This window comes from Oncorhynchus mykiss, chromosome 1, assembly GCF_057628025.1.
Source record: "Oncorhynchus mykiss isolate SJ-2025 chromosome 1, ASM5762802v1, whole genome shotgun sequence".
Lineage (NCBI taxonomy): Eukaryota > Metazoa > Chordata > Actinopteri > Salmoniformes > Salmonidae > Oncorhynchus > Oncorhynchus mykiss.
In genome coordinates, this window is record NC_143022.1 from 18136902 (window position 1) to 18149485 (window position 12584).

General features: G+C 39.7%; 1 protein-coding gene across 2 annotated transcripts in view; it reads right to left on the reverse strand.

The window, feature by feature from the left end:
• The window catches only part of LOC110492105 (homer protein homolog 3), a 33871-nt gene extending 23446 nt beyond the window's left edge, over nt 1–10425 (reverse strand). Inside the window, exons 1-3 of one of the 2 annotated variants that reach the window (XM_021566250.3) lie at nt 9824–10425; nt 9221–9271; nt 4870–5026 (exon numbers count right to left, since the gene is read on the reverse strand). In XM_021566250.3, coding sequence (XP_021421925.2) covers nt 4870–5026; nt 9221–9243 — 180 coding nt within the window. In that variant the 5' untranslated portion in view covers nt 9244–9271; nt 9824–10425. The remainder of the gene's footprint in view (nt 1–4869; nt 5027–9220; nt 9272–9823) is intronic. The other variant, XM_090191772.1, reaches the window with a different exon arrangement.
• Between the last annotated feature and the right edge of the window lie 2159 nt (nt 10426–12584).

The following is a 12584-nucleotide window of genomic DNA, read 5'->3' on the forward strand; positions in this document are numbered from 1 at the left end:
CTCTGTCACGTATGGATATTGCACGCGCCATGTATCCAAACATGCATGGCGAGAAGCAGTCACAGCAGTTAAAGCTAAGTTTTAAAAAATGTTTATTTTTAAGTTGTGTGTTATAGGGCAAGGGTCTCTGAACCGGTCCTGGAGAGACACTGGGTGTGGAGAATGTAAATATAGGCCTGTGTTGCAGATAAACAATTGTATTTCTATGTAATTGCTAACATTGAAAGTCAATATATATAAAAAAATGTTTAAAAAAATAAAAAGAGTTCTTAACAGGGCGTGTTTTTTTTTACCCACGCATACATCAAAAATAAAACAAAGACGATGTCCTTTCCAGAAGAGAGAGAGGTGTGTGTGTGTTAGGTCTGTTTGAGTGGTGGGTGTAGCAAGCTACTTGGTTTAAATATCAACAGTACTACTACTGCCACAGCAGCATAACATTTGATTAACACTAGATTTACATCAATTTTTGATCTTGTTGGCTGATGGCCTAAACACAGCAGCACTTCATTTATTTCCTTACAGAATCATAGCGGTGGGAATACATTTGTCAAAGTTATAGAAACACTGCCGTCTGTCCGGAAATAAATGAAATAATTCAGAATAGGCTACTACATCATGAATAGGCCTATAATTTAGCCACAGGGGATCAATAGCTTTAAAAAAAAAAAAAAGATTTTGCCCAGCTGTGGATTGTTTGTAGCCCAATAATAAGGCAAGTGCAGCAAATCTGTCAGTGAACAGTATGAAGACAAAACAGGCCTTTCGCAATGTTTCAAATACAATCGCAGGAAGGTTGGAAAAGAAATGTCTCCTTCTGAAAAGACTTATTTGTCTGCTGTAGACGACCAAAATATTTTTATCAGTAGGCCTATTGAGCGAACGTTGCTTTACAAAGTAAAACAAGAGAGATATGTTTTTGGTACAAGTGCATCGGCAATCTCAGGCGAGTGATCAGCAATGAAGTATGGGGGGGGGGGGGGGGGGGGAATCTGAGATCAATAAAAATCGTTGGGTGAGTCATTCAAATTGGAAAGCATTTTTAGGATTATAATTTCCTCCTCATATTGTAGCCTACAATATGTGTCTCCACACACCTAGGCCATTGATGCCATTGATGGATTCAAGACAAGGTTGTTTTTATTGATCTCAGATTCCCAGTTTGTCAGTGTGAAGAATGTAATTTTGATGGCGGGGGAGGCACTAGTGATGTCTGCAGTTTTCGATTTGGCTATTTGTTTCAAGTGTACTAGTCTAGAAATAAATCTCTCTGCCAAAATTCGTCATCTCTCCCATGTCTTATTCGACTAGCAGTTGTTCTGAAATGTTTATTTATTGCCTACATTTTACTCCCTCCCCTATGTTTAATATAACACACAAATTAATTAACAATTTTGGTTACCTATCCTGACGTGAATTATGGAAATTAGAGGGGGGGGGGGGGGCTTTTCTTGCCTGCCGAAATAGTTTTCAGCGCCCTCTACTGTTCTCTCTACCCTTCCCTCAATCCCCCATCCCATCCTGCTTTTCTTACATTTTTGAAATACACTTTTTCTATTAGTTTTTAAGAATGTAGGTACAGTACTAATAAAATAATAATAAGAATACATTTTTAAAGATGGGCGAAAAATAAATATATAAGTCAACATGAGTGCATATCCATAATCACAGTAAAATTATAATAGAAAAAAAGATAAATATATTATTATACATTTATTTAAACAAAACTATGACGATGTGCCTCCATGAATAATCCCCTTCCCAATAGGACACCACCAGCACCTCCACTATCCCCATCAACCTCCCCCACCCACAAAACACAATAATAGTAATAATAGAAATTAAAATAAATTATATACATACATACAACAGATTCACAGGACACTCAACTTATCCCTTTTCCTACATCAGATATGCAGGTGACATTTCACCTGGGTTGGCGCCCCCCCCTTGGGTTGTGCCGTGGCGGAGGTCTTTGTGGGCTATACTCGGCCTCGTCTCAGGATGGTAAGTTGGTGGTTGAAGATATCCCTCTAGTGGTGTGGGGGCTGTGCTTTGGCAAAGTGGGTGGGGTTATATCCTTCCTGTTTGGCCCTGTCCGGGGGTGTCATCGGATGGGGCCACAGTGTCTCCTGACCCCTCCTGTCTCAGCCTCCAGTATTTATGCTGCAGTAGTTTGTGTCAGTTTAGGGTCAGTTTATTATATCTGGAGTACTTCTCCTGTCCTATTCGGTGTCCTGTGTGAATTTAAGTGTGCTCTCTCTAATTCTCTCTTTCTTTCTCGGAGGACCTGAGCCCTAGGACCATGCCTCAGGACTACCTGACATGATGACTCCTTGATGTCCCCAGTCCACCTGGCCATGCTGCTGCTCAAATTTCAAATGTTCTGCCTTATTATTATTGGACCATGCTGGTCATTTATGAACATTTGAACATCTTGGCCATGTTCTGTTATAATCTCCACCCGGCACAGCCAGAAGAGGACTGGCCACCCCACATAGCCTGGTTCCTCTCTAGGTTTCTTCCTAGGTTTTGGCCTTTCTAGGGAGTTTTTCCTAGCCACCGTAATTCTACACCTGCATTGCTTGCTGTTTGGGGTTTTAGGCTGGGTTTTTGTACAGCACTTTGAGATATCAGCTGATGTACGAAGGGCTATATAAATACATTTGATTTGATTTGATTTCCACCTGGCTGACAGCACATAATCAGCAAGATGGAGATGCTCTTCATCCGAGGGAATTCCTGCCCATTCTCGGATGTTAGATAATCCGAGATGATCACATCATTTACATTCCAGCCCTTGTCAGCTCCAGATTTGACTGCTACAACTCACACCCTGCTGGAAACCCTGCATTCTCAGATTCACCTCTGTTATTCATCTCTATATTGTAATCAATAAAGTGTTTCAAAATGCTGTACTTTTATTAACATATAATGTTCAGATTATTCCTGAGAGAGAAGGGGTGTAATATCTCCAGAAGGGTGTGTGGTACCCTTCCTCACCCATGCCAACAAGATGTTACTTCTTGTGGGGTCTTTGTCTTGAAAGTATGAGAGTATAAGTAATGTGCAATTAACTGACTAAAAGGCAAAACAGAACTGTCAAATTATATTATAGCTGTAGAAAAAGAAGAGGAGGAAGGAAAGCACTGCTAAGAATATTATAGTTGTTTTGTTGTATACTTGCGAATTAGATTCTTAAGTGTAACATCATTTTGTTGGGGAAAACTGAAATGCCCATCAAATGTTTCCCCAGTTTGCTGAATGTGTTCTGAAGGAGGGGTCGATTTGTCTTTTCAAATACGGACAAAGATGTTAACATCATGAGAGAAGAAATAGCAGTCACTCTCCTCCAAAAGACTGGTATGTTCAATGTCCAATTTAATATAATTGTAGATAAAAACATTTATGTGGATCTTTCAAGGTCATCTTTGATCCATCTTCTGACTAGATGGCCACTAAAACACATGTATTTAAATAATTCTGTTACAAGAAACCTGTACTATTCCCTTGTTCCCTGTTCACTCAGAAAAATACTTGTAGTGACTACTTGACATCATGTTTTGCTAGATGACCTGAGCCAAATGTTCGTCTTCTGTGGGGAGGTGGACAATAATGAGGAAGACACTAACTGGGTAATTGCTTGTTCACTACTAAAAGCACATTTTTAGTAGTACGAATTTGTATAGCAGTATCATCCTCTTTGTCTGATAATGAAATAATTGTAATTCAAGAAAATGTATTTAATGTTTTAAATATATTAACATTTAAGTGTGCCAGGCCTTGCAGTGCCAAGATAGATGGGAGGGGAGAATTTAAGCAGGCAAGAAAATAGCCTTGACGAAACCACCCCCCCACTCTAATTTCGCTAATTTTGTGGCTAGAGTCAAATACTCTCTGTGGCACACATCAAAGTCAAATACTTTCTATAGAACAAACACGTTAGGATATGCAACCAAAATTAATAATTCATCTATGTGTGTTATATTAAACAGAGAAGGGAGTAAAATGCAAGCAAGCAATAAACATTTCAGAACAACTATTAGTCAAATAAGACATGGGAGAGATGAGGATTTTTGGCAAAGAGATTTATTTATAGACTAATACACTTGAAACAAACCGAAAACTGGAGACATTACTAGTGCCTCCCCCGCGATCAAACCAACATACATTTTTTTTTTTTAAATGCAGCCTAACGTGAACCAGAAATCCCAACTAGCAAGCAAGTCGCAGCAATGAAGAATTGAGTGTGTGCGCGTTCACGCAAAGGGTCGGGAGAATTTTGACAGGAGGGAGCTTTTCGGCACAACACCGGTACCACAGAACTCCCCAAGTCACCTCCCTCTCGTGCTCACTTTTTGTTCCGGCACCTCCCAATTTACAAACTAAGCACTGAAAACTGGTAGTCTAGACTGAAACTATCCACCATATACTAAAATATCCACACAAGTCACTAGCCAGATACCATGAGTTAGAAGATTAGGAATATTAGGCTATATTATTAAGTTATTATTTAAGAGCACTGAAGATAAATCATTAAAAAATATATATTGAACTAGCTAACTAGCAGATTTACATCAATCATCAACATTAATTAACAATTTGTGATGAGTGAGTGTGTTGACAATTGTTGCAGAAATAAATAGTTTTATGCTCCAAAATGTTAATGTTCGCTACATTAGGAATTTTGAGATATGAATTCTGAAAGTTGTTTTAATTTTTTTAGGAGGGGTCCAGAGGTATCTTTTTTTATTTTGAGCACCTGCCCCCTTAAAAGGTCTGTGCACAGCACTGGTGCTACTCAGCTGTTCAAACATACTGCAATGAGGACATGTTGCTAAGAGTGAGCCAGCAGGGTTCATATCTCACCTTGGTGCCCCCCACACTGATGATGCGATACACAGTCCGGTTGGCATCGTAGAAGAAGGAGACGGTGACTGCATGCTTGCTGGCAGGGAGCCAGTTCCTCTTGGTGGCCGGGTCTATCTGGAAGACGTGTGCTCTGACACTGAAGATGGGTTGTTCCCTTCAGGGGAGACACACAACGGTATTTAGCATTAGCAACACAAGACTGTCACTCACTGTCATTCCCTTCCAAGACAAGTAGGTGAAATGGAGGATGTACGCCAGAGGGGTATACTACAACCAGAAATAACTATTGATTTTCTGGCTCATTAAGAAATCTAAGTTTAGATATGTGTTTTTGGTTGTTGAGTCAATTAGACCATGCCCATTTCAAGCTCTCTCAGACATTCCAAAATGGATGATACTTAATTATTTTTGGCAAGCCTCTGGGTATTGTCGTGGGTTTAGGTTAGGAGAGAGGCCATCTGTTAAATGAACCATCAATCGATTGTGGTTGGATATTACAATAAGATGTTGTGGGTAGCTTCAAACACATTAAAAGAGAACGCAACATTACACAACTAATAGAGTTTATACAATGCTATTATATGTAATGTACTGTTCTCCCAACAGTTCAATTAGCTAGCTATATTGACTTTAATGAGCACAATGTCCAAAATAATCTTTGTACTTTGTGAAAGGAGAAGGGGAAAGAACAATTCAGTGCCTTGTTCCCTTTCACTTGGATTCCATTGAAACCAGGAGATAGGCATAGTAATGAAGTCAGGATGTAGCTGGTGTTTTCACCCATGACCCCAAATACAACAACCTGTATGCTTAGCAAGAAGAGCCCTTTGTAAAACTATGGTCAGATCTAATTCGATTTTGTGTTCAAAATATCTGAGGAATGGTTCTGACAACAACAAAAACGTTTTAAAATTGAAACAAATCACAGATTAATGACAAACCAATCTTGATTTCAATCGAGGTTCTCACTTGGCTACTTCTTATTTGTTTTTGACAAGGAGGAATAACTGTTTGGATGATTATCACAACATGGACTCATTAAAGAATTGATCTCCTACTTGGCCTTTCATCATATCACTTTTAGTCTGTCTGAGAAAATTACAACTGTTATTGGATCTCAGGAGGGAAATGTATATCAGTCATGTTGCATCAGGTTGAGACTTGATGATATGCATAGATTAACATGGATTAACATGGAGCCCAAACCGAGGCCTCGGAAGGGAAGGCAAAGGACCGTGGAGAGTAGGAGGCAGGGGGAGGAGGAGGGGTGACAGTGATACACATTGTGGGGCACATTCTGTGCAGCCCTGCAAGGTCAAGGAGGAACCTGGGTGGAAGTGGGAACCTCAACCCACCACAATGTATTCTACTGAGACATTTACATTATGCTTATCGTGTTCTATTTCTTATAGTTGTTCAATTGTCGAGAAGGAACCTGCAAGTAAGCACTTCATTGGACTGTATATACCATGTGTATCCTGTACATATGAATAATAAAACTTGAAAACATCCTTTCCATTCTCCGCCAGTGTTGTACAACGCTCTATTAGCCTCTGCGCTGCCATGTCGAACCAGCCTTACAGTGTTGTGCACAAGTATCCTAAAGACGCAATGACATTTTCAATGCAACATGGCTCCGCAAAGATCTTAATACCATCCAGGGTTGTCCGGATAGATAATAAACCTACTCTATATAATATTCACCCCCTCTCCCCTTTTACACATAGATACATACCCTCACTCAAACATGAACTGAATGGCATGTGTGTACAGTATTACATGAAACTGATTAATGGAAAAACAAGTGTGTACTGTATAGCTCGATACAATACATTCCAGAAGCATGTTGGCATTGACTAGTCTATACATAGTGTAGTCTATTCTATAAAACATACAGGGAATGATTGAAACAAACAAGTTGGAGCTGTATGATCAGCAGGGACAGTGGGGAGTGGATGACTAGAAAGGTGAGTGGGACAGCAGCTGCTGGCAGACAGGTGGATGAGGGAGGGAACTGCAGGAAAATACTATTCTCTTGGCTTGCATCCCAGGCTGACATCCACACTTATCTATATTTCATCACCTTCCCTGTGCTGTACGCATGCCTATATCCTATAAATTAATCTAAATGTTTCACAACAATAAATGAATCATGGGCCTTGTGTCAGGCCAAATCACTTCTGTGGGAATCAGTGACATTTAGGGCAAATGGAAAAAAGGTCCATCATGAGCGGAGGGTTAATGCTGGCATCGGTCCAGACCACCAGCTTTCAATTAGGGTTTTTACCTCAGGTGTACTTGACAAGAGAATGTAATTCTATATAAATAGCCAAACACCCTCTCAGCGAAAAACAAGTGCATGAAACAAAGAGCATTGTGGTAAAATGATCTAACTCTCAATCAATATTACACCTCATTATTACACTGACTGTTCAAATGTAGACTTCCAACCTGTCACCTTGTTAACAAGCCTGTGAAACAACAAACCAAGTAGATTTTAAATATAATAAGTAATGCAATTGCATGTTCTCTGGTGCATATTGAAGACTTGTGTGTAAAGAAGTCCAACTCTGAACCTTTCGCAGTGAAGGCAAGTGATAACGATTGTTTCTTTCTGGAGTCAGTTTCTGCATTTACATTTGACATCAGCTTCTTGCTCAAATTCTGAGTTCAGCTTTAAAACACACTTTCCCAGTGACCCCTGGGTGTGTGGGTTCACCCAGAGACACTGGGTGTCATCACTGGCTAATCCCCCTCACTTGTCTCTTCATCTCACGCTTAAACTCTCTCAGTAGTTCATCTCCCAAAGCCACTGATCTGAAAACGACCCCCTATGTGAATCAGCTGCCTAAAATGCCCATGAATTAGTTATTCTATAGTCTTTGAAAGCTTCAAACTGTCAAAAAAGCTCTCTGTATGCAATACCTAAGAAATATAAAACCAACATGTTCCAAACTACACTCCATGTGGTATGGATATCTACTTAATGAAACAAAGGACATCTTCCATGGGGAAAATAGATTGCAGAATACTACAGGTAAACTATTTTAAACAATGGTTTTATAAGAATCCAAATTACATACTTCATGCCAAATGTAGAAAATGTCTCCAATATACTACCTCTGATGATTGAGAAAACACTACGTATTAGAGAGAAACTCATTTTGACTGAAGTTCTCCTTTAAGTGTTGGGCAATTCCACACTAACAGAATGATGCTGAGATTCCAATATTTCACTTTATGCCAAACAAAAAACAATAATTGCAAAGTTAAACAAATCATACAACTCCATGCACAATGATGACTTTAAAACATGTCTACTGAAAATTGTAAAAAAAAAACACATTTACGTGTTTTTCAAGTATTATTTTTAAATATTTTACTTTGCAATCATTTGACATACATTTTAAAGTGACAAATCTGAGTCTTGGCATCATTCTGTTACAGTGGAGTAGCCCAGTTTCATTCCTATGACCCCCGTAGAGTCGAGTGAACCTCATGTCGAAATTCCTGAGCCAGCGAAAGTGTCCAGCCCAGTTCAGCAACATGACACTGCACAACTAAATACCAAAATAGCACAGTGGAAACACTAACTCATAACTACTCATCAAGAAGTTGACATCTCAGCTCACATATCGTCTTCTATCAAGGTGCTGAAGTTTCTCATTCTTTAATTCACACATTCAAATGGAATTCTCAACAACTCACAAAAATGTTAACAATACAACATTGCCTTTCGCTAAAGAACCAGGAAACTTGCCAAAACTTTCTTAGCATAATCTTCCCTTGTATTAACTTCAGGCTCTAAACTTGAAAGTCATTAGGCTCTAGGAATACATGCATGTCTGACTGATACATTTCTGTAGTCAAGAAATAAAGGTGATTGGGAGAGAGAATATTGCATGCATAAGCAATAGCAAAAACAGCAATTAGGCAGCATATAATTCTCCTTGAGCATTAGGCTATAGGCCACAAAAGACTACTTCATGGCATATACAGTGATCATCTTTTTCTAATTTTAATCAAGGTTGCACAATACAAAACAGGTCATATTTTTGGGACAATTGGTTTAGGCGCAATGCCTTAGACAATGCAGTAATTTATGAGGACAAAGTCATGGTAAATGCATTCTAGTGCAGAAACCAAACCTGCAGATTACGACAGGCAAGACAAATCCAGTTTGTACTTCATTATGTACTGTAGGTGTTCTAATACCAATGTTTAGCAATGGATTATAATATCACAAGAGATTTGATGTGACAAGATGGGGGAATTGGGGGGAGGGTTGTCGATGAGGGGGTACTTTTTGGGGACAGAGTAAATGGACAATGAATAAGCACGATAATACCTTTCTCTGTGTGATGGATACATTTTTACAGTTCAGGGAAGGCTCCTTTTTCTGTGATGGAAATAAAAGAAAACACATCAATTTAGACTTTTTGTTGAAGGGGAATGAACTTCAAGACTGCTGTTTTTTTCAGGACAAATGAAAACAGAATGAGTTAGTAAGTGTTTGACAGTGTGGAACAATGTGGCCATAGTCGAGGTGAACCTTTATATGGTCATGAGTGTAGGCTGAGGGCTGTTATCAAGGTTGAGGACATTGAAATTAGGTGAATTGAAAATAAATATTAGATCATTAAGAAAATAATGTAGGTATTTTATGAAAAAAATATTTAGGAAATGTTTGTGGGTCAATGCATAAATACATGCATTACACCCTAGCTTGAGTTTAGATCCCTGTAATATGGATATAGTCAGCTAATTACATCCATACATTAGGGCGATAACATGCCCAAGTTTACAGCATATTTCAAATCAAATTCATGCATTTGGGTCATTTACATATACCACCTTTAACTCATCCCAAACTTCACTTTTTGTCCTGGCCTTTTCAAAAGATTGTAGAGAAAGCGCAACTTGGTTTGAGAAACTAGAAAGCTGCACTCACCCCATATCGTTAAAATATTCCTGTCTCCTTGCAGGGTATAAAATTCCAGTTTTATCTCAATCGATAGGTAATCTCTTTCTCTATTATTTTCTCTTTCTTTTGACTCCGAATAGAATAACAAATCGTATCGCAGGTCACTGTAAAGTGAATTCCTTTATAATTGTAGAATAGGCTACGTTGCATTACATTTCTGGAACACGGAAACCAATAAACGTTCTGAAGGAAAAATAACTTGAAACCATTTCAAATGTTCCTAAATGTAGTAGCTCGGTTGTTTACAATCAATTGTTAGAATACAGCTTTCCTTTGTCCGTATAATATATCCAGCGAATCCCGTTCTTTGTCACTCTTTCTTTGTGGTTGCACAATAATCTTGTGATTTAACGCCTCTCAAAATGCGAGGGAACTATTCGAAATTCTACAAAACTACAAATACGTAGGCTGCTCCCCCTTATGAGTGTCAGCCCACAGTAATTAAATTCCTTCTGCAATCTGCATTTTGTTGTTCTGCCTGCTCTGTCCATTCTGATCTGGATTAACGTTCAACACTTCCATGCTCAATTTGAATTTGAGACCCTCTCTAACACCACCTGCTGGTTGCTATTTGGCGAATCAAATTACATTGCCTAACCCACTTCACACCATTTGAAATGTGAAATATAATATTCCAATGGCTTTCAGGCTGACTTGAAAGCACACTCTCCACTTGTAATAAAGTTTGATTGAATTAATGGCATTAAAATAAGTATATTTCAAACGATTGATGGCTGACATCAGGAATACATTCACATTATGGGTGTAATAGATCATTGCAATTGCTGCTTGGAATAAAAATGCTCTGGCTATAAAGGTAGACTTCAATGAGAAGGAAATCAATTGCTGTACTAGGGTATGGTTTTTTTAAATGTTATTTTACTGTATTTACAAGAACTCTCCCTGAGCTGTCCCTGTAAGGAAGGTTTATGAAGTGTTTGTGTTTGGGTTTTTTTATCTTATTGGCTTTTTTTTTTATTCTGCTGGAGAACCGTGTCTTTCTTCAATCTCTCAATCTGTGAAACCACAGATTTTAAACTCAAAATATGCTCAAAATAAAAAGGCATTAATACAATATGTCAGTTTGTAGAAATACATCTCAGACAGAAAACAATGCACAGTGGGAAGGCTTGGCATTGGAGTTTGTGCACACTAATTATGTTGTGCATTGGCCTGTTAGAGACTATATTCAGCTGACTGACTTTTTGTGCTTTGCAGAAGGCTCCATGTTCATTTTAGATGAAATTTCTCACCTGTTCCAGTGCAATTTGCAGGAGAGAAGGCCATATTGTAGTTGCAAAATCTGCACATGCATAATTTTCCAGCCCTTATCATAGAGACATAAATCAAATATGGCATACAGGCAGAGATGCATAACCAAAACACAGATGGTTCATCTAGAAATCAAGGATCCCTGACCTCAATGTGCAATGCAAGACCATCAGCTGAAATGCTCCCAGATGGGGCATCTACAGTATTTATGGTAAAACAAAATGGCAGGCCTTCACTTTATATGACTATTTTACCTACAAGAACGGCATGCCACCATGGATGTTAAAGGTAAAATACAACACAGCCTACATGAGGCATGTTGCAGACACCTGCTGCCAGTGGGAAATGCCATAATGTCCTAGAAATTTGAAAGAGAATTGGAACAAGAAAAGGCCATGTATGAAACCTAGTAGACCACCGCAGTCAAATTAAACTATGACAAAGCTTGAATCCAGCCATTAGATCAGTGTACAGAGGATAGAACAACAGGAAAGAAAGGAAATAAATTAGTACCATAGTGCCCTCAAAGCTCATCACTAAGCTAAGGACCCTGGGATTAAACACCTCCCTCTGCAACTGGATCCTGGACTTCCTGATGTGCCGCCCACAAGTACTAAGTTTAGGTAACAACACATCCCCCACGCTGATCCTCAACACGGGGGCCCCTCAGGGGTGTGTGCTCAGTCCCCTCCTGTACTCCCTGTTCACTCATGACTGCATGGCCAGGCACCATCATTAAGTTTGCAGATGACACAACAGTGGTAGGCCTGATCACAGACAACAATGAGACAGCCTATAGGGAAGAGTTCAGAAACCTGGCCATGTGGGGCCTGGATAACAACCTCTCCCTCAACGTGATCAAGACAAAGGAGATGATTGTGAACTACAGGAAAAGGAAGACCGAGCACGCCCCCATTCTCGTCGACTGGGCTGTAGTGGAGCAGGTTGACAGCTTCAAGTTCCTTGGTGTCCACGTCACTAACAAATTATCATGGCCCAAACACACCAAGACAGTCGTGAAGAGTGCACGACAAAGCCTATTCCCCCTCAGGAGACTGAAAAAATTTGGCATGGATCCTCAGATCCTCAAAATAATTCTACAACTGCACTGGTTGCATCACTGCTTGGTGTGGAAACTGCTCGGCCTCCGAACCCAAGGCACTACAGAGGGTAGTGCACACGGCCCAGTACATAACTGGGGCCAAGCTTCCTGCCATCCAGGAACTCTATACTAGGCAGTGTCAGAGGAAACAAATTGTCAAAGACTCCAGCCACACTAGTCATAGACTGTTCTCTCTGGGTCACGGCACCAATGTAACAGAATAACTTTAGACCATCCCCTCGCCCATACCCGGGCGCAAACCAGGGACCCTCTGCATACATCAACATCAGTCACCCACGAAGCATCGTTACCCATCGCTCCACAAAGCCGCGGCCCTTGCAGAGCAAGGGGAAC